Source organism: Neurospora crassa, linkage group I (genome assembly GCF_000182925.2).
Source record: "Neurospora crassa OR74A linkage group I, whole genome shotgun sequence".
Lineage (NCBI taxonomy): Eukaryota > Fungi > Ascomycota > Sordariomycetes > Sordariales > Sordariaceae > Neurospora > Neurospora crassa.
Window position 1 is genome coordinate 1,296,571 of NC_026501.1, and position 20,933 is coordinate 1,317,503.

Genomic DNA, 20,933 nt, shown 5'->3' on the forward strand with positions numbered 1-20,933 from the left:
GAAGTTCATCCGAACAGCCCGTAAGCAGACATTAGTTTCGGTGGCTGTGTGGCGACAACTTTTTTAACGCTCGCGGCTTGTTAAGGTACAATCTACGCATGAGGCCAATCAGAAACCACCACGGCAGGCACCCGTCCAATCTCTGATGAAAAGAGCAAAGTGTAACAACAAACCTTATGAGGCATGTATCTTCCACAAGAACAGTAAAAACCCGTCTTCTTATATAAAAGTCGCACAGAAACTCGGTTTCCATCAAATTAGAAAAACAAAGCAATCATGACGTCGCCCGAACCTCCTGTGCCTGATGACCAACGTACACCCCCGCCACCAACTTTTGCCGGCCGTCTCAAGCTCGAAGACTTCAAGTTCGACGGCAATGGCTCAGCATCGGCATCGCCATCACCAGGCGGAATTCGCAGAAGCGCCCGTCTGTCCTCGACAATCAAAGCGACCCCCGTAATTACAGATACATCCTCCTCTTCGGCATCTCCATCACGCAAAGCCACCCAAACCCAAACCACCGTTACCACCACCTTGACAACAACCACGACCAAAGCCCAATCATCCAAACGAAAACTAATAACCCACACCTCGACCTCAACCACCCCAACCCCATCCAGCTCCAGCTCCTCCACTCCCACCTCCAAACGCCCCAAATCCCTCCCCAAAAAGAATAAGATCTACGACAACATCCCCCAAACCCTCCCCGACGCCCTCTCTCCCAATCTTCTCGTTCTCTTCATCGGCCTCAACCCCGGCATCTCCACCGCCATCCAACAACATGCCTACGCGCACCCGACCAATCTTTTCTGGCGTCTCTTGTTTTCTTCGGGCATCACCCCCGTGTTATGTGCACCGTCGGAAGACCGCTCCCTGCCCGAGCGGTTTTCGCTGGGGTTGACCAACATTGTGGGGAGACCGACGCGGAATGGCGGGGAATTGACCAAGGGGGAGATGGACGAAGGGGTGGCAGTGTTGGAAGAAAAAGTGAGGGTGTGGAAGCCTGAAGCGGTGTGTGTGGTGGGCAAAGGGATTTGGGAGAGTGTCTATCGGGTGAGGGAGAGGCAGAGGCAGCAGAGACATGGACAGGGGCAAATTGGGATAGAAAAAGACAAAGTTGGGTTGAATAAAGGACGGGGAAAAGCGGTGGGGTTGCTGCCGAAAGATTGGAAGTATGGGTGGCAGGATGAGAGTGAGAATATGGGTGTGCCCGGTGGTGATAGTGGTGATGAGGAGGAGGAGATGGACACGACAACAGCTGGTGGTGGTTGGAAGGGAGCGAGGGTGTTTGTGGCTACGAGTACTAGTGGGTTGGCGGCCACGGTTGGGAGGGCGGAGAAGGAGAGGATTTGGAGAGAGTTGGGGGAGTGGGTGGAGAGGAGGAGGACAGAAAGGGAGAAGGAGAAGGGAGTGAAAGGGGAGGATGAGGATGAGGATCAGGGTCAGGGTGGTGTAGTGGGTGAGTGATGTTCGTGGTGTGAGGGTGTTCATGTTTGTATGTTCCTCAGCTGGTTGGCAAGCCTCGTACAAAGTACTGGTTCAGGTATCGAACATTAAATGGAGGTACTTGAATTGAGTAGATATCAATGTCTGGCAAAACTTCGTCGCGCATTACTTAAGTGAAGAATGGTCTCATATACTCCCTCTGCCCCTTCATGTCCCCCCCGTACTATGCGAGCCTTACTCCGACTTTTCTTCATATTCCCATCATTTCATCACAGATCCATCACACATTCCCTCTTACCAAGCACAATGCCCACCATCAATCCTCAGATCCGCGCCCGTCATGAAGCTGCTCGCATCACTGAGCAAGAAGATCGCCGCGCCGCGGTACTCCTCCGGGTAACTTAGCCTTTTGAGCATGTTGGCATCGGGCCAAGCGGTCCTGCGCTCGGGAAAAGCTTCGAAGAGGCCGGCCGTCATGGCGGTCACGATGTAGCCCGGCGAAAGCGTGTTGACGCGGATGCCATGCTCGCCCCATTCCGAGGCGAGGTTGCGGCCAAGCTGGAGGACGGCGGCTTTGGAGGCATTGTAGGCGCTTTTTTTTTCGGGAGGGGGATCAGTCTGGTTGAAACTTTGAGGTGGGAAGGGGGAAAAGAGAGAAGGAAGCAAGCAAGCACGCAAAAGAACACAAAACTCACGGGCAAATCAACCCCCGATTAGCCACCGTCCCACTCATGCTCCCAATCAGCACCATACTCCCCGGCCACCCATTTTCCACCATGACCCTCGCCACCGCCTGCGCCGTCATGAACACCCCCGTGACATTCACGCTCATCATCTTGTCCGCATCCTCCCTGCTATACTCGAGCGCGCTCGTCTCCTGCTGGATCCCCGCCGCAGCAATCAACCCATCCATCCTGCCCTCCTTCTTGGCAATCCCCTGCACAACTTCGTTCAGCGCCTGCTGATTACGCACGTCCACACGGTGATAAGTAATGCTGGACCCCAGTTCCTCGGTGGCGCGCTTGGCAACGGCGGAAAAGGGAGAGTCGGGATCGGTGGAAGGGTCGGGCAGAATGTCGACGACGTGCACACGCGCGCCGGCTTCGAGGACGGCCTCGGCTTGAGTGAGGCCGACGCCCCGCCCGCCGCCGGAGATGAGGATGACTTTGTCTTGGAGGGAGAAGAACTCGGGGAGGCGTTTGGTGCGGTCGAGCTTGAAGGGCTCGGAGGCAGGGAGGGGACAGGAAGCGGTTTGGTGGAGGGAGCGGGTGTGGCTGAGAGGGGTGATAATGGTTTGGGTGATGGCTCGGGGTTGATGTTGGAAAAGTGCAGTGGTGAGCCTGGGGGAAAGGCGGGAGGCTGAATTGGGGACCATGGTGGTCCTGAGGGCCGAGAAGGCCTTGGTGGTGAGTCTGGTCATTGTAGTTGATGGTAAGATTGATGGACTGGGTTCTCTGAGATGTTGTATTGTGAGCTTGCTAGAGTATCTGTGAATGAGGGTTTGTGAATGACTTAGGGGCAAGCAGGACAGGTGATGTTATATAATCACCGGTGATGGATGGAGAGTCAAGGTGCTTGTCTAATTCATCAATCTACGAGCCACTCGTAGGTCGAGATCAAGATGATATTGCCAAGGAAGACAGATACAAACAACGAACAAAACACCAGAGCGGGAAAGATGAGAAGAGGGCGGCGGGTTTGATAAGTATGTACGATGTCGCTGTTGGAAGTATGTCATCCCAAAGCAGAAACGACGATCGACGCAATGCCAGTCTTGACACCTGCAGCTGATGTATGTCGAGACTAATCGGTGCATGGCAAACCGACAACTGGACAAGCACCCCCTCACTTGAGAAGTCAACCTTTGAACTCGGCACGATGTGATGATGTATCACTACTCCCGTTTCTTCGCAGGAATACTCGTTCTAGATCTTCATCTTGCCATGTTAGAGCCAAGAGTCCCAATGTTGGAGCATAGCCCCCCGCTGAGGAGGGCTCGCTGAAGCTTGGTATCTCTTTCTTTTCGGGTCAATGTTTGGTACAGCGAGAGCACTCTAGAATCCGGATTATCCCAAATCAGCGAAGCACAAGAGCTTTTGGATGTCGCAGTACGGGAGTTCAAAATCCAATGCAACCTTGCAAGCTTGGCAAATGTCGAAGGATGAAGTTATCCTGGGACGGTTTACCGATTTGGGGGAACCCGGAGGGGAAGAACGAGGGGAACATGTCGACACTCAAGAGGAGGTGGCGTTCCGCCCTGCTTTTGAGAGTCCAAATCTGCCATGCATGGCTGTGGTCTTGTTCTGATGGGAAATTAATGATCAGGAGGGGTTGGAAGGTGAGAAAACCCGCCAATTGAATTACCCAGAGTGAGACTTGATAACTTTAGGTCCTATGTCTAGTAGTCCACACCCTGACGGTGAATATCAGGAAGATACGTAGAAACATTCTTCTTTTTAGTCTGATGTCCTTATGGCATCGGTCGTTTCTCCAACCTACCGTGGTTACAATTGGTCAGCGCATAACGCTTATTGTACTTACTACCTTAGCCGAGCACATTTACCCGAACATGACGGACCGCTCCTGTGAATATCGCGTGTAACCCAACCATTTCGTGTTCCGCTGTCAGAAAGGGGCATGCCGGGGCAATATCATGCATGCAATATTGTCCACGATTGGGGAGTTGATGATGCGACTGTGAGGAACAGCAGCAGTTGACCAAGTCCATCCTTCTCCTTCGGGGTTGAATAGGTAGAGGTAATGGGGCCGTTGCGGGAGACCCACCTGGGCTCCAAGCCCGGCCGGACGGACCCCGCTTGACACCCCCGACCCTCGACTTGGCGGCACCGCTGGGGACGGGACCCGGGAGGTCCACCTTGTGTGGTGTCTGCCGGACCATGCGGCGGCCGGGTAGGGTAACCGTACTGGCTTTCAATTTGTAACAGCACTGCACCACCTACACTGCGCAGTGCAAAGCATCAATGAATCAGCCACGCTGTATGTACAGATTTCATCCCCAGTCGCTGTGTCTGGGGGTTGACGCATTCGCAACACCTTTGCGACGCTCCTGACCATGGTGGCTTGGCGGAGAGAGACCCTTGGGGGTTTGGGGCTCTCGCTAAAATCCCCGCCCCCAGACGACGACGATAGCAGCGCTTGTTTTGTCCCATGCCGCCGTATTCGCAACCAGCAGCAGGCCAGCAGCTAACGCCTCGACCGAAATGGAACAGAAGAGCACTGACTGCACTATTAACAAGCGCTGACAAATGTTGGGATGCGCTGCTATGTATCTATAACAGGTCATCCTGGTGGTTGTGGCCGTGGTCATGTCGGCATTACCGAGAGAGAGAGAGAGAGAGAGAGAGGAATAACGTGGCTGAAGGCATCTCCGATGAGAAGATCCAAGACGTCTGTCTTCCTTCGGAGCCACGGCGGCCCTCGGTGTCTGTCTAACCAACGGAAAGGTGGCGGGGCGGGAGATGGCGTGCCATGTCGAAAATCGTAATCGCCGCTTGGTGGATGGATGGTCACTCCAGTCTCCAGATGAAGATGAGATGCGAGACAAGGACGGTTCCAGCGGCCGGGATGTGGAGGGAGAAAAACCTGGATGAAGCCGGCGCGGATCAAAACCCAAGGGTCTCGAGCTTTTTCCCCACCACTACCTCCACTGCCGAGATGATCTCCTGCGCCGCATCCGAACGATCTATGGTGGGAGGGTTCGTAGCCCGTGGAGCCATGTTGGAATGGCCTGTACGTAACAGGTAGGTCACAACTATAAACTGCATGATTACCTTGGTTGTGTGGCCCGCGACACAGACGAACTTGGTGATATAGCTCTGGGCGGTCTCGCATTCCGAAAAACATACGTTGTTCGGAGAGTTTCGGTTTTTCAGACGGAAGCGTCCTCGAAACCAGGGGCGCGTGTCATGCTCGCGTCACTAACATACATAGAGATGAACAAAGGGGGACAAATTCAGGATGCGCAGTTTTGAAACATGAAACAAGATGTTCAGGGACCAACGATGACGGTGCGCGACAATGTCGACTAGGTAGTGTAGTGTACACAGTACATATGGGGTGGGGAAGCTCAGGCCACCCAGACCAGCGTCATAGTATCTTGTGTAGTGTATGTATCATCCATGAAATACCGGAACGATGGATCTGTAATGTTTTCTTGATGGTGTGTGTGCGAGCAAGTCGTACACGAGTGGTGTACCATAAGCACTAACAATAATCTAATTCTTGGGTCTCTGAACTGGCCGTCACCAAGCCAACAACGATATCACAGGAATCACGCGACCATAATATCGCGCAACGTCTTCTTGATCGAGGTTCGCTCGTCAGCTCGCCCAACAGCAGGACGTTGTCGACGCACTCACACCGCCCAAGTGCGAAATCTGACGGGTCAGTTGGTTGCCAGGACAATGGCTTTGAATTGTTGCGTGCCAAGATATGTCTGGCAAATTTCGAATCTGACGTCCACTGGAGCCGCCCGACAAGAGCCACATACGGCATATACAAAGTCGTACGACAGAAGTGAAGCGAGCCGAGGTTGGTGTAGTCATTCTATTCTAGATGGTCCATCGAAGCTTCGGCCGTCCATTGTCCAATCAACGCGGCCTCCCCCCAAAAAGTGCAAATTCCGCACTCTACCACGTTCATCCTGGTGCGGCCACGGCGACGGCGGCGGACCACAGCTTCGAAAGTCGAGACGCTGTGTTGCCGTTGCAGATGCGCGACAGAAGGACAAGAAGAAAATTCGGAAATTTGGGGGGGTTGCTGTATGAATATCAAAAGCCGGCCATGAATGGATTTTCCTTGCACGGCGAGAGCGACGAACGGTGCACCATCAAGCACCCGCCCCCCCAGTTCGAGTCCCCCTCGGCTCATCCATGCCGACCCCGACCACGCCCGTTTCTCTCGCCGCCCAGCCTGCCTGCCAGTCCACGCAAAATCTCCAATGAGTATGGCCGCTACAGACGCCGGGCCAATCCAGTGGTTAGGGTCTGTTCTCGACTGGGGTTTGGGTCTCCCATCTCCATCAGCTAGTTGCCAACCAAGGCAACCCTCATGTCTCATCTGTTCAGGTTTCATCTCTTTGCCCGACCGTTGATATCCTGCTCGAAAAAAGAAAAGAAAAAAAAGAAGAGAAAAAGAAAAGAGAAAAATGAGTCGAGACACAACGAACTGCCTCAGCCGACTAGGGGCATTTTGAGTAAGGATTTTCTTGTCGACTGGGTCGTTCTCAAGTCACCAACGGTCACAGGACACAACATGGCGCAAGACGGGGCGGGATTATATCCGTCTGTCGACGTCGGCCTGCAGAGGTACGTCTGCCCGCTGCCGAGCTTCCGAACCAGCCGCCTCTTGTTGTAGTGTGCCCAGTCGTCGCCAGTGAGCCATTGAGCCGCCAATGCACGCCTTCAAACCCAACCGTATCGCGGCAGTTCAGACGACATCACAAGCTGATGACAATAGTCGCCGGTAGTGAGGTGACCAAAAGAAGCGGTAAGAACAACATCAGCCGTCCGTGGGTTGCATCCAACGCCATATCATTTGCATCATGCATGCGAAGCCGTTGTGAAATCCCCACGAGATGAACAAGGCCACCTTTTGTTGGGGTGTTTCAGAGCCTCTTTTTGAACCATCCAGTCATCGTTCGTCCTGACCATGCTGTCTTTTGCATCTCATCTCCGGCATCTGTGCAACACATGGCCGCGTATGTCTCTTTGCGGGCATGGAGGCAAATCCGGCTCCCGTGTATGCATCAGATTGTTCTACACCAATATTACCACTAATACGTATCAACTACCACCACCACCATCTCAACCGCAACGACAAGCAGGAATATCATGGAACTGTGGTGTGGGGTTGCTCGGCCCTGGTTCATCTCATCAAATCTGTAGTGACACCCTCCCGTCCTTGATGCCATGTATCATCGACCCGCACAGCACGGCAAGTCACCTATTCATGGAAACAACGGGAATGGCCTCCCACTTTCCCGCTTCCCCATGTTGGCGATGGTATTGAACGTTGGCGGTTTTGCGGTTGGATCCTAGACGGTACCCCCGAACCCCGGCAGGGCTGAGGCTCGACAAGAACAGAAGAAAAAAGAGATTGGAGTTGAATCACGGCTAGAAGCGACCCCTGCTCACCACATGGCACTTTCCAACGAAACAAGAATTTCAACATATGACAGACGGTGAATTTTTCACCCAGGCAGTCCAATTACCTCTGATTTAATGCCCCTTGTGGATATCGTACGAGATAACAACGACCGATCGGGCTATTCTGACTCGCCGAACCCTGGTATGAGCGAGGATGGCCAATGTTCCACTCTTCATGGATGATGGGTCCTTGTATCCATTGGACCTTGTCTGGAAGGGGTCCCTCTGGGCACATGCCCTGCCTTTACCAACTATCGTGTGGCCGAGGACGGAAGAGATCTGTTGAGGCCCCAGAAGAAAATGTCCACATCATCTTTTTCTGTTTCTTTCAACGAGAGATAAATATTTCCCCATCTCGCGCCTTGTCGCTGGCATCACACTACTCTCACTGGTTTTGTCGTCCACCATCTCGCCCTCGCCCTTGGAGCTCCACCACACCAAAGCCTCCCTCAGGAAAAAAAAAATCAAAAAAATCGCCTGACACTTGTCAACAGTCATGGCTCTCACTTACCAACAAAGTAAGCTCGTCAGAGATACTATACCCGCTCTCAAGGAGCACGGTGAGAGGATAACGAGCATCTTCTACAAGACTATGCTCACCGACCACCCCGAACTCAACAACTACTTCAACTCGGTAAACCAGAAGAATGGCAGGCAACCTCGGGCCCTGACGGCCGTCATCTTGGGCTTCGCCTCAAACATTAACCATCTTAGCGAGCTCGTCCCCAAGTTTGAGCGCATGTGCAACAAGCACTGCTCGTTGGGTATCCAGCCAGAACACTACGAGGTTGTCGGCAAGTATCTCATCCAGGCTTTCGGCGAGGTTTTGGGCCCCGCGATGACGCCCGAGGTGCAGACGGCATGGACAAAGGCATATTGGATGCTAGCCAAGATGTTGATTGGGCGCGAGGCACAGTTGTACAGGGACTTTGAGAGCTGGCCCTCATGGCGCCCTTTCAAGATCGACAGGATTGTCAACGAGTGCGATGACCTCTACACCTTCTATCTTGTTCCTCAGGATGGAAAGAGGTTACCGAAATTCCTACCCGGCCAGTACGTCTCCGTCCAGATCCAGGTCCCTGGTGGCAACCTCCAGTCCAGACAGTATTCCCTCAGTGAGGCGTGGAGGGAGGATTACTACCGTATCACCATCCGCCGAGACGAGGGCACCGTCTACTCCAACTCAGTTTCCAAGTCCTTCTTCAACCCCGGCATCGTCTCCAACTACCTTATCGATCAAACTACCGTCGGTTCTATCCTTCAGGTCTCTCACCCGGCTGGCGAGTTTTTCTTGGACGTCCACAACACGAGCACGGTGCCTCTGGTTCTGATTTCTGCTGGTGTCGGCGTCACTCCCATGGTTTCCATCGCCAACACCGTTATGGAGAGTCAACCCAGTCGCCAAATTGCCTGGATCCATGGCTGCCGCAAGCATATCCCCTTTGAGGACCACATCAAGACTTTGCGCAAGAAGAATAGCAACTTCCAAACCAAGATCTTCAAGACCGTCATCAACAGCACTGATCGTCCTGGCGAGACATATGACTACAACGAGCGCATGGACCTGGCCAAGCTCAAGCCCGAGGAGCTCCATCTTCAGCATGGCGGCACTGAGTACTTCATCTGCGGCCCGGAGCAGTTCATGGTCAACCAAAAACTCTACCTCATGCAGCAAGGTGTCTCGGCCTCGCGCATCAAATGCGAGATCTTCACCACGGGCGATTTGGTTACTAAACAGGGATGAAGCGCACGGGATCCTGAGGTTCAGGAGATTGATCATGACTTTGTCAGTCCGTCGTCGTGCAATTACCGGCCAATGATGCCCTCGCGGTGCGATCCACATCAACATCAACACGACTGTCATCAAAATCAACAATACCGACATATCAAGAAGCTGGGTCTCATAATAGAGACCATCGATCAGGAGGAGGAGGCTGGGGACGAAAAGAGGGTGACACATATAAGCAGAGAAGGAGGGGGTGGATGGGAAAATGTGGCGCCTGATCCCCGCAAGGCGAGAAGGTCTCCATCGCTTTCCACAAAGCTGCCCAAACGGAGAAACCACGCCGCCGTGTCCGGGCTCAGCACAGGCAGCGGCACTCAGAAACTTGCCCCGACTCTGCTCAACCCCTCGTCAACAAGGACCCGACGAGACATGACAATACCTCCACCAACAACAACTACGGCGATGCCCGGTATGGGTATGCGCGCCGCGTCCGGATCGCACGTGCCACGTCAATCATCTGTGTCAACAACAACGGCATGGTCTACCTCAGGACCCAACAGAGGAGGAGGAGGAGGAGGAGAGAAGAGAAGAAGAGCGTCGATATCGGTGGCGGGAAGCATCAGCACTGGGATAAAGAGGGGATCGGCATCTCTACGGGATAATGTGCATTATTGGGTATCGAGTGCGGTTGGCGGCGCGGACCATGGTTACCAAAAGATATCATAACCTCATCATCAACAAACTTAAGCATACATGGGAGCGGGAGTGGACAAAACAGGAAAAAGGATGCACTGATAGGCGTTGGGACAAGAAAAAAAAAAGTGATACCAAGTAGGATGAATGGGAATTAGGGGGAGGGTTAATTTAGAGTTGAACTTTTGTTTTACGTGTTTGAGAAATTGAGCGGGCCTTTCTACTATATATGTCTTCTTTGAACTGTACAAACGTTGTAATATCAAGAGTGATTGGGATGGGGGTGAGATGGAACGGGAGTCGAAAGGAACTTAATGTTCAAATTTCTTAACCTCATTCTGATTTTCCTTTTCACGTCAAGCTTGGACGTGACCAACTGGCATCCATGGAGTCCAGATGATGCTTCCTGTCCAAAATTGGACGTCAATCTTTAGCTCTCTCTTTCAGGCAACGGTAGTTCCTTCCCAAGTTTCAACACAGCCAGATGACCGGAAACAGCGAATGTCTCTATGGATTAGTCCATTGAGCTAGTAGACCAAGCGTTCCCACCGTTACTTACCTGTACCCTTTGACCTTGTCGCTGCCAATCCGAGGTAGTTCCCGGCCATCACCTCTTTGTGAATTGCGTATATCTTTCACAACTTGAAGATAGCATGCGGGACCAGACTGTAATCTGGACACTAGCATTTAACTCGGTATTTCAGGATCCACAACATCCAAAACATCATCATGCGTTCCACGATACCATCTGCCATTTCTAGGGAGGGAATCATCTCACTCTCCTTCCCTTCCCCCCCCCCCCCAGCAAATGTGTCTCTACCCATCATCAACCACTCATCAACCCCACGACCAAGAACAATCATCTTTTTGATCCAGAAAAAAAGATTAAGCAAACGTTCAATCCCAACCAAAAACACAATCAACCAAGACCAGAAAAAAAAAAAAAAGCGTCGACCAGACGAAATGCCCGCCAAAGATAGACCGAGCGCTCTTCCCCCACGTGAAGCCCAACTTAAGCCCAAGCGCAAACCTTTCCCTCCTCGTCCTCCCCTAAGACCCCTGCCCCAAGAACACCGCCTAACTGGCCTTCTTAAAGTTTAGAAGCAACTTTTCCATTCCTTACCTACGCTACCTATCGCAGTCGATAGCTACCTACCTGTGGCAAGCAACAAGATGCAGCTGGAGACCAGGAGGGCGAGTCGTTCACTTGGTCCTCGCTGGCAAATCAGAAGGCTCTCCATTCACACCAGATAACCAAGGGCTTGAGCGACCTGATTTAACGGTGATGAAGGGACTGAGAATTGAGTGGACTGGATTGAAATGGCGACTAATAGGGAACTGAAGGGAGGGGGTGCTAGGCAACTAGAGGACTAGGGACCAAATAGATTGTTGTGGAACGGGGGCATTACAGTTTCAGGGAAAACGGACGGGTATCTGAGAAGTGAATGGACGTGGTTTGGACGCAGTGTAGTTTTTCACGACATGACTGTACCTCTATACAGACCTCGCTAATAATTCACACAATTGGCCTCGATTCACCCGCTTGTCTAACTCCAGCTTTATGCTGCTGTATGCTCTCCACATTTTAGTTTCCATGACATAGTGATTGTTTTTATCTTTATCGTAGCGCGCGTGCTGTGTCTCCGCAGATAGACCGCAACCATGTCCTGTCTTCTCCTGATCTTCAACTTCTTACATCTCTCCCTGATACCACCACCACCACCACCCCATGAAGTTCTGTATTTCCTTCTTCTTCTTTTCCCTTTTGCTTCACCCAGTTCATCATCATAATCCCCATCCACTCCTCAATACACTTCACCTCCCAACCACAGTTACCTACCTACCTACCTACCTTCCTTTAAGCCCGCGCCTCCACTACCAACACCTACGCTGTAACAGCCTTCACAACCCCACCCCCTTCCACCCCTCTAACCACCCCCTTCGCCAATCCCAACCGTCGCTCAATCTCCTCCTCGCTCGCCCCCCTCTTCCTCAACTCAAACACATCCTTGACCATCTGCACCGACAAGAATTCCCGGCCCTGGAAGCTCTTGTCGTTTCTCCCAAACTTATCCATCTCCTCTTCGTATCTGCGCTCCAAGACTTTACGCGCATCAAGCGCGGTGAGGGTGGCGTTGGATTGCAGAGCGGGGAACGAGGGCGAGAGGAGCGTGGGGATGTTTTCCTTTTGGGGGGCTTGTTGTTGTTGTGCGTGAGGTTGAGATTGAGATTGAGATTGAGATTGAGACTGAGAAGGGGGCAACAGTCGCCTGGAAGGAGGAAACTGGTGGGACTGAAGGAATTGGGAAGAAGAGGAGGAGGAAGAGGAGGAGGAAGAGGACTGCGGAAGGTGCTGTGATTGAAGCTGAGGTTGAGGATGGACGGAGACGGTGGACGACGGCGAGTGGATGGGGTTGGGCTGGACGGTGGCGGAGAGTTGGCGGAGACGGGCGGCGAAGGCGGGGTCGCCGATTGCGTCGAGGGGAGAACCTGATCCTGTTGAAGGAGATGGGAATGAGGAGGTTGTTGTTGTTGATGATGATGATGATGATGTCCTTGTAGGTGGTTGTTGATGGTGGTGGTGGTGCTGGTGACCGTGGTGAAGCTGATCTTGAGTCGGCGTCGCTGCTGCTGCTGCTGCTGCTGCGGGGTTGGGCGTGGTTAGGTCATTTCGTTCGTGAGTAACTCATAGAGCAAGGGCTAGAATTATGAAGGACACGGTTTGGATTATTCACCTTCTTCATAGGTATTTGATGAAGCTGAATCCATCTGCGACTGCGACGGGGCCTCCTGTCCCCCGTTTACGCGAGGAGGGGGAGCTCTTGGTGCGGCAGCGGCGCCAGAACGCGACGCGGCGGCGACAGAGGCGGCTGTCGCATTTCTAGGTAATTTGCGCGCAACCTTTGAGGATCCCGCACCCATTTTCACTAGAACTTTCGAGACGGACGGACTTTTGGAGTGGTGGTTTACACACTAGTTGTTGATGCTCACAGTCAGGACGGTCGGAGTTGATGTGTCGTCATTCAGATGGAGACAGGGGTATGCTTGAACCTACTTTGACCTGAGGGTTATCTGAGGGAGCTTCGCCGCATTGTCTTGGCGTTCATGTTTGAATTGTAGACGAGGTTTCATATCGCCAAATTGTCTCTTTTTTACTTCTACTGAAGAGAACTGGGTAGTATATGGCTTCAGTGGTTTGTTCAAGAGCTGGGGAATAGTGACATTTCTCTAAGTATCGCGACGTTTGCAACGAGAATTCCGTCAACCTCGCATGACCCTGACCGCTTGCCTTTCTTACCCCTAACCCTACATCTCCTCCTCCCAAGCTTTACACTATACCACAGAAGGAGAGCTCCCGGATTCGGTTCACTTACAAAGTCTACTCCGAAATCGGGCTCACTCGGCCTGTAAGAACCTGGCAGGCCGTTTTGATATTCTCAGAGAAATTGACCCGAAATCAAGTCTGAGCCTGATTGATAACTCCACGTCTCTCCTCAGAAGCCGTACATAGCTTATGGATCCTCAGCAATTGATATCCAAAGAAAAGCGGTCGGTAGCTGATCTGGCTGAGGCTCAAATGCATGAACGACTGCTTCCGTCGACTTCTTCACTTCAGATATTATAACCTTGGTGGAGACAGACTGCAAGCATGTCTTGAAACGCCAATTGTTTGCATGTCTGTCTATGGTACGGAACGTTACCCGCCCAAACGGCGTTCCGATCGACTCTTGGGACTAATGTATCCACCACACTTCAGGGACGAGTTACCGAGATGTTGGAAAGCTTCCCCACGTGGCAGTTTGCTGAGGGTTCTAGTGCAACATTCGACTGCTTGACCATCTGCTTCAAACAGACGAAAGATTGGAAACAGTACTCAATGAAGCCCATGACATGTTAGCAAACACATCAGTGGCATATGACAATGGAGCCTCTTAAACAACAACAAACTGTAGGTTCCGCGTGTAAGTGTCTCCCATCGCGTGTCCGCCCGTAGGCCGTACCACGCCGGCAGTGGAAATCAAGTTCCACTTGACTACCAGACTAAAAGGAGCCGACTACCGTGGATTGCTGAGGGCAGAAAGGAAAGAAGCCTGGCTGGGAAGAGTCGAGATAAGTATTTTGGGGATGAGAGTAGGGTCTCTTGTTTTCAATTTTTCAGTCTTGTCCAGTCCCATGTCGCGATGCCATGGCGTGGGGAATATTGGGCAGTTGGGGGAGTTGAACAAGGAATGGGTGTTAAGAACACCGACGTGGCCCCACCACAAACCATCACGCAATAGCGACCGTGGGAGGTTGGGGCAGGGCTAGAACGGTAGCCAAGTGGTCTTAAGAACGACCCATACGCCGTTGATATCGCTGTCCGTGAGCCGTGGATAGCGCCGTGTACCCCACGGAAACAGTTCCGAAACTTGATCGGATGCCGGTCCATGTCGAGCGATAAGACGCATGGAGCCTTTACCTCTCCGGGCCGAGCTGAAGACAAGAAGATGTGAAATTGGGCAGTGCTGTCCGGGTCTTTTGAATTTTACCTGACAGCATCAATTCTATTGACAAAGGAGATGGCGTTGTATTGTCCGTGGTTGACGGCGATTGATCTCGCAATAGACTCGGATATGATGGGCGTGGAAGGAACTTGGTGCGGGTTGTGTGACTCAGGGTATGATCTACTGCGATTTCTTTTTGGCGTCTTCACCGGCTGAAAATGGCTGCGGAAAATCATCGGTGTTTCCGAAATTTTATAGAATCGCCCCGCTTGTTAACCTACCTTTCAGCCAACCAGCGCTTTCAACCACTGCTTGACCAGAAAGTGGTGAAGTTCAAGTTAGAGGGACTGAATGCGCTCAACGCATGCAATCCGCCCCACCACAACGATGAAATCGCCATTTCCATAGAAGAACACCAAAGAGTATCGCATCCTGGTGGAAAAGCCTAAAGTACCTTTTCCACGGTGGTTTAAACCCTAAGAATGACTTTAAATCACACCTTTGGGTAGGCAATCAACTCAATGAAGTCCACAGGATAACTGATGTGGCCTACCAAAGCTTAATCGACTTTAGGACTCCGTGCCTGTCTGTCAGGGACCGTCAGGGACCGCTACCTAGTTGCCTTTAGGAGGTTACGGCCAAGCGAGTTTCGGTGGGATTGCCCCAAACTGCCCGGCACGATGGCGGGGGCGGACCTTGGCGAGATCCACTACAACAGATTCGTCATCCTCGATTTTCACACAGAGTCCACCTCAAAGTGTCAACAACAAGTGTCCACACTGACTGTGTGAAACGAAACCAAAAAGGTCATTCAGTGGAAGCGATGACAGGAGCATGATGATGTTGTCCTTTTGTGGATATATTGTAAGTCATACGTCAAACTCAAAGTGACTTGCTATACCTGGACCTCCCGGTCTGGAGAAGAAAAGCGTCGATCGGGTCTTTGGACTGTACCTGTTTCAATCGTCAATTAGAAAACAATCGGACTAAGGACAAGCACTTGGCGTACCCATTCCACACGTGGTGTTCGTTGCGCTATGCTGCTGCCCGGTCAGAGTTCGTTGAATTTGTCAAGGTGCAAACCATTCGCCAGCGCCTTCATTCGTCGGCTGCTTGCCACATGTAATTGTTATAAGCACGGAAATGCGGCCTATAAGCCGTCATATCCAATGAGAATGTGGGCTTGAGTCCCGTCTCCAGCCATCCCGCGGCCCCGCAGTTTGACGCAGCGTTGCAGCGCAAGCCAGGCTTTGCAGGGCACTATCAAAATCTTTCGCGCCATTCAGTTCCCATTTCAATCGTCGATGTTACGGGGGAAAGAGCAGAGCGGCGCTGAATCCCCGCTTCGACACACGACTCCTCAGTTTACCTACCTACACTACCTAACAGTTCCGCCACCGTCAATGTTGCTTCATCTTACTATCTTACCTACCTGTAGGTACCTCTGCGCGTCTATTGTCTCTCTTGAAACCACCCGAACGAAGGGGCTGTTCATCCATCTTCAGCATCACGCGGCATTACACTGGACGGGCACGCCAGAGGCACCGTCCGGGCACCAGCCAGTGACCGTGCATGCATATCTGATATGTACCTCCTCTGAATACTACATATACCTCTACCTACCTCTCCCATAATACACCATTACAACACAATTCGGTAATCCACATTCGCAGCAACTGGTGTCTTGGCTTTGGCAATCACACAACTGAAGACATTGGCCTGTTGTGCCTCAGCTGTGACTCTTATTAACTGCTTGGCTAAGCAGTGGTTTGACCGGCGACCCCATCGCCAAACCTGATTGGGCCGATTCGACTGGGTCCGGGTCTGCATTGGTCTGCAAGGCTACCTAGAGAGGTAGCAGCAGCTGCGGAAGACGGAAGACGGGACAGAACAGGAAGAGCTCTCTCTGCCAGGTACCTTACACTACCCATCGCCAGTGCCGCCATCAACCTTAAACACGCCGGGCGTCCCCCCAACTTCCCGATCTCGGATTCCCAATTTCTTCACCATCACCCTCGACCACCGCCCATCGGCCCATATCGCCCATCGCCCCATCGCGACACCGGACCACCACTACGACGCCTGCCCGGATACCGTACCGGATCATCGGGTCGCCCCATCACGCGACCACCGCGCCGCCCTGGACGTCTACCGACCCGTTGACGCCACCGGTCCGCCCAGTTTTTCCTCCGATCGATTGACTACTGCCGTGTGCCGCCCCGGCTGCCACTCCCGTGTTTTGATACGGTTCGGCCATAGGAGCATTTGGCCAGTGAGACCACTTTAGCTCCGAGGACTTTGTACCACAACACCAGCACACACACCTCTATACTATACTATACTATACTATACTATACCATACAGTCTTCAGTTCTCTCCGTCTCTGCTATTTGATTACCATGGAGAGCCCCGAGTTCTCGGCTGGTATGCGTAACCAGGGCCCCAATGGTGGTCCCCCAAAGCGCAAGCGCAGCATCATGGAAAGCAGCCCTGCTAGCACAGGAGACAACGACCGTGAAGAGCGCGACGATGGTTCTCCCGAGACCAAGGGTGGCCGCCGGCTGCCCGGTGTCAAGCGCGCCTGCAACGAGTGCCGTCAACAAAAGGTATGAATCCAAGAAGATAACTGCCAAGTCACGAACCCTTCTTGCTGACATTTTGTCTTCTTGCAGTTGCGATGCGATGTCGTTCAAGAACCCTTCTCTAGCTGCTCACGATGCAACCGTCTACACCTCGAATGCAAGATCGAATCCAACTTCAAGCGCGTCGGGAAGCGTAGTAAGCATGCCGAGATGGAGAAAGAAATCGAGAGGCTCAGACGCGCGGTGCAAAGCGCAAAATCCCAAGGTTTTGTTGTCGACGAGGACGATGACAACAACACCCCAGGCAATGCCACGCACTCCCAACTACACTCCCCTGTGATCAACAGCCATTATTCGCACACAAGGAACCCCTCGTTGATGGGCTCCGACGAGGCTGTCTCTTCTCTGCTTCACCTGAAGCGGGGAGGCTCCTATGCCATGCCCAGGATCGTGCGTGAGCTTGAAGACTTCAGGATAACAGAAGATGACGAAGGCGTTTTGTTTAACGACTACTTCCACTATTATCATCCATTCCTCCCATTCCTCAACCCCCATCAGACCCCAGACCAGTACTACCAACAGTATCCTTTGCTTTACTGGGCCATAGTGGCCGTGGCTAGCAGGCGCTATGGCCACGATCGATCATTCTTGACAAAGCTATCCAGCCCTCTGACAAGATTGCTCTGGACTACCATCGGCGAGGTGCCTCAAAGCTACTTTGCTGTCAAGGCGCTGTGCCTCCTCTGCACATGGCCTCTTCCGACCAGCACATCATCATCCGACCCGACCCACATTCTGGGTGGTGTCCTGATGAAGACGGCTACCGGTCTGGGCCTTCATCGGCCAAATCACATGAACGACTTCTCAAGGGTGCCTATAGAGCTCAACAAGGAGGGTCTTCATGATAGAATCAAGACGTGGGCCGTCGCCAATATCGTGGCGCAGGCTGTAGGCACAGGCTATGGTCAACCTGCAACAACCTTATACGACTGGACATTGGCTACTCGCCAAGGCGATACAAGTCCTGCTTCGCTAGGCCCAGAGCTCGAGGCTAGACTCCAGATCGAACGCTTTTGCGATAAGGTCTCCAAGGAGATGTACAGCAATGCTAGCGATCCTAGGGGCGTTGCAGGCGATGAGCATCGAGCCATGTTGATGCGCGTTTATCGTCGCGATTATAACGAGCTGGCTGCTTCCGTCTTGTCCAAGGGTGTCTCGCCGGTCGTCAACCTCCATCTCAAGGCTGCTGGCCTCCATCTACGCCTTGCAGGCTTTTTCGATTCCAACAACTCACCCAACTACCTGGATGATCTTATGGGGCTCTGGAGAGCTACGACGAGCTTCCTCGACTTCATCTTGGATGGCGACCCGTCTTGCCACGATCACTATTCTTACCAATACCGCGATCAGTACATGCTCAAGTACGCCTCCAATTTTATCCAGCAGATGCTGGTAGCTGCCGGGTTCTCACTGCTCAAGCTACTGCGCTCCTTCTTCGCCAAAATTATTGATTTTGATCGCGGACGGGAACTCTTCCACAGAACCATCCAGGCCATCCGGACCACAAGCGTCATACAGAACGATCTTTATTGGAGATTGGCTGAGCTCATGGTCCAGATATGGAATGGCGCTGGTAGGGAGAACCCAAACGCATATCGGCCAGATGGAACCGACCCGGTGGTGGACGACAGTCTACAACTCAAGGTGAGATGTAGACACAGCATGAGTCTGGTATTCGATTCGATTTGGCACTGGAGGGAAGAGTACCAAGCCAGGGGGAGAGGTACACTTGATGGTAAGTCTTTCTCTTTGTTATTGGACTGTTCCTCATTTGGCGAAACACTGCTCCCAGTTGCTAAAAACAAGTGTTTGGCACAGCCCTCAAGCAACCCACAAATCCTGATTCAGCTAATGAATCATCAGCCTCTTCGACACATCTCGATAGTACGCTAGCACCGCCCTCTCACGGTATACCGAACCTTGGCCTTGCCGCCGCCGCCTCGAACGGATCCATCACACCCGGAGGAGGATCAACTACCATGGGTGGAAACCAGCAACTCATGGGCATGAACGGCTTCGATACCCTCGACGTCTGGGATCCCCAACACTGGATGCTCGATGGCCTGCTCGACTTCAACTACACGTTTGTCCCTCCGATAGAAGGCGCTTAGGAGCCCCTTTTACGACCAGGAAACGGAACGTCTTGATGCATACCCACGATTAGCCGCCGCCGTCGATGTCCGAATATCTTTAACGCGTACTAAATGGATTCATATTATACAGAGCTTCAACACTCGATTACACAGTATCACCATCAGCATCAGCATCAGCAAATTGTTTTCTTCGATCAGCATGCTCTTTCATAATTCATGTGTTGCATTTTCAGTTTGCTTTTCATTTTTCCAACAAGTATACCCCGTTTTTTATGCACATAATGAGACTAAAAATCTCTGGGATAATGGGGTTCGGGATTTGCTTTTTTTTTTCGCTTTGGTTCGGGATGACGGTAGGCTGGGAAAATTTACTAGGGCGGAACTCAAAAATCAAAATTGGCGAAGTGTCTTGAGACTATGTCCAAGACGATGGAACAAGTTATATAATTTTCTTCATATTCAGCGTAGTCGTAGTGTGACACAAAAGAAGAGAAGGTGTTATCATGGTGTGTCTTCTACATAGCTCATGTCTGGCATCGACGAGAGAAAGCTCGTAATTGCATTGTGTTTCATACTCAAAATTGCAAAGTTCAGTTGCATTCCCTTCCTCAGTACTGCCTCGCAAGACTCAACATTATAATCACAGAAAACTTTTTACGAACCCTACGTACTTTTCTCCATCGCGACAACCCAGAAGTCATCCACGGCCCGTCATATCATCACTGGAATTTTCACTTTCCTATCCATCCAGGCGCGACATGTCCCGAGGAATCAACACTGACAACAACGACAACAACAACAACAACAACAACAAAAAAAAAAAAGGCGGATTCCCACATCGCGAAAACGTACCCGCCATCGCCCCTACCCTCCGACATCTGGCCACATCTCTCGCCACAAATTTAGCACACACAAAGAACCAATTGCTCAGCTCCATAACGTCACCGACTCACCAAAGTCAATCAATTCCGATGGTGTTCAAACACAACAAACACACACACACACTCACACACACATCATTATTACCTAAGCGCCGTTGCTGCGCCGCTGGAGTGTGTGTGTGCCGCTGGGCTGGGCGCGCGCGCCGTTGGTGGTTTTTTTTTTTTTTTTTCTCCCCCGGCTCGGTTCGGTTTGTCGGGTCGTGATCGTCGTTCCTTACACCCAGCGCAGCGGAAGCCGGAATAAGACGAGGAGGAGTTGTGTGTGTACATGTATCTCTAGGGATGAACGGTCGGTCGGTCGGTCGGGTCCGGGGTATAACACACCAACTAACTAACTAACTAACTAACTAACTGGATAATGTGAAACGCGCAGACGGCATACGGGGTTGGGTGGCTACTTGGTTGTTTTGGTGATTGGGTGATTCGATGGATTTTCTTTGGATTTTTGTTGTTCTTTTTTTTTTATTGGCTTATTTTATTTGTCTGGTCTGCTAAGGTGTATCCATCTTTTCTCTTTTTTTTGTCTTTGTTTCGTGTAAATCAGCTGGGTAGTTGACTGTACCATCCATCACTTGACCACTTTATTTGTGATCGATGATGAGTGGGTACCTAGCGTGAAGAATGAATCGGGTCATTCAGATTTCGCCGCCGTCTGATTCACTTCACGAGATCTGGTCCCAGTGGTGGGTGTATGACGCTTCCGAAAATTTCAGTGAAGCAATTACCTCTCGACCATGCTTT

General features: G+C 51.9%; 5 protein-coding genes and 1 non-coding gene across 7 annotated transcripts; 3 read left to right on the plus strand and 3 right to left on the minus strand.

The window, feature by feature from the left end:
• Positions 1–3: 3 nt before the first annotated feature.
• Positions 4–1,632, plus strand: NCU02098 (G/U mismatch-specific DNA glycosylase). The gene has a single exon (XM_958897.2). It carries the CDS (start codon positions 277–279, stop codon positions 1,465–1,467), a length of 1,191 nt encoding a protein of 396 aa, XP_963990.1. The 5' UTR covers positions 4–276; the 3' UTR covers positions 1,468–1,632.
• Positions 1,522–3,250, minus strand: NCU02097 (short chain dehydrogenase). The gene is made up of 2 exons (XM_958896.2): positions 2,142–3,250; positions 1,522–2,038 (listed from the first exon to the last, which is right to left on the minus strand). The coding sequence occupies exons 1-2, from the start codon at positions 2,864–2,866 to the stop codon at positions 1,741–1,743; spliced, it is 1,023 nt and encodes a 340-aa protein (XP_963989.1). The 5' UTR covers positions 2,867–3,250; the 3' UTR covers positions 1,522–1,740.
• Positions 3,251–8,015: 4,765 nt separating this feature from the next.
• NCU02096 (flavohemoglobin) lies at positions 8,016–10,373 on the plus strand. Its single transcript, XM_958895.3, has 2 exons — positions 8,016–9,339; positions 9,405–10,373. The coding sequence occupies exons 1-2, from the start codon at positions 8,110–8,112 to the stop codon at positions 9,615–9,617; spliced, it is 1,443 nt and encodes a 480-aa protein (XP_963988.3). The 5' UTR covers positions 8,016–8,109; the 3' UTR covers positions 9,618–10,373.
• A 1,110-nt stretch (positions 10,374–11,483) lies between these two features.
• NCU02095 (hypothetical protein) lies at positions 11,484–13,204 on the minus strand. The gene is made up of 3 exons (XM_958894.2): positions 13,088–13,204; positions 12,768–13,005; positions 11,484–12,672 (listed from the first exon to the last, which is right to left on the minus strand). Exons 2-3 carry the CDS (start codon positions 12,952–12,954, stop codon positions 11,918–11,920), a joined length of 942 nt encoding a protein of 313 aa, XP_963987.2. The 5' UTR covers positions 12,955–13,005; positions 13,088–13,204; the 3' UTR covers positions 11,484–11,917.
• A 465-nt stretch (positions 13,205–13,669) lies between these two features.
• On the minus strand, positions 13,670–14,632 carry NCU14005. Its single transcript, XR_897749.1, has one exon. It is a non-coding gene; the product is annotated as a ncrg105 (non-coding RNA).
• Positions 14,633–15,867: 1,235 nt separating this feature from the next.
• vad-2 (vegetative asexual development-2) lies at positions 15,868–19,863 on the plus strand (the record flags this gene model as incomplete). 2 transcript variants are annotated; one of them, XM_011394630.1, is made up of 3 exons in its annotated part: positions 15,868–17,122; positions 17,189–18,893; positions 19,022–19,863. In XM_011394630.1, the coding sequence occupies 3 exons, from the start codon at positions 16,916–16,918 to the stop codon at positions 19,267–19,269; spliced, it is 2,160 nt and encodes a 719-aa protein (XP_011392932.1). The 2 variants fall into 2 exon arrangements, with proteins under 2 accessions (XP_011392932.1, XP_011392933.1); XM_011394631.1 differs by having other exon boundaries at positions 16,916–17,122; positions 18,977–19,269.
• Positions 19,864–20,933: the final 1,070 nt, after the last annotated feature.

Excerpts from the sequence above, each read along its gene's own strand:
- NCU02096 (XM_958895.3), top strand. The coding sequence starts at position 8,110 with ATGGCTCTCACTTACCAACAAAGTAAGCTCGTCAGAGATACTATACCC. Across the intron at positions 9,340-9,404 it reads TCTTCACCACGGGCGATTTG|TCCGTCGTCGTGCAATTACC; the intron begins GTTACTAAACAG and ends TGACTTTGTCAG.
- NCU02095 (XM_958894.2), bottom strand. The coding sequence starts at position 12,954 with ATGGGTGCGGGATCCTCAAAGGTTGCGCGCAAATTACCTAGAAATGCG. Across the intron at positions 12,673-12,767 it reads ATCAAATACCTATGAAGAAG|CAGCAGCAGCAGCAGCGACG; the intron begins GTGAATAATCCA and ends ACCCCGCAGCAG.
- NCU02097 (XM_958896.2), bottom strand. The coding sequence starts at position 2,866 with ATGACCAGACTCACCACCAAGGCCTTCTCGGCCCTCAGGACCACCATG. Across the intron at positions 2,039-2,141 it reads AATCGGGGGTTGATTTGCCC|CGCCTACAATGCCTCCAAAG; the intron begins GTGAGTTTTGTG and ends CGAAAAAAAAAG.
- NCU02098 (XM_958897.2), top strand. The coding sequence starts at position 277 with ATGACGTCGCCCGAACCTCCTGTGCCTGATGACCAACGTACACCCCCG.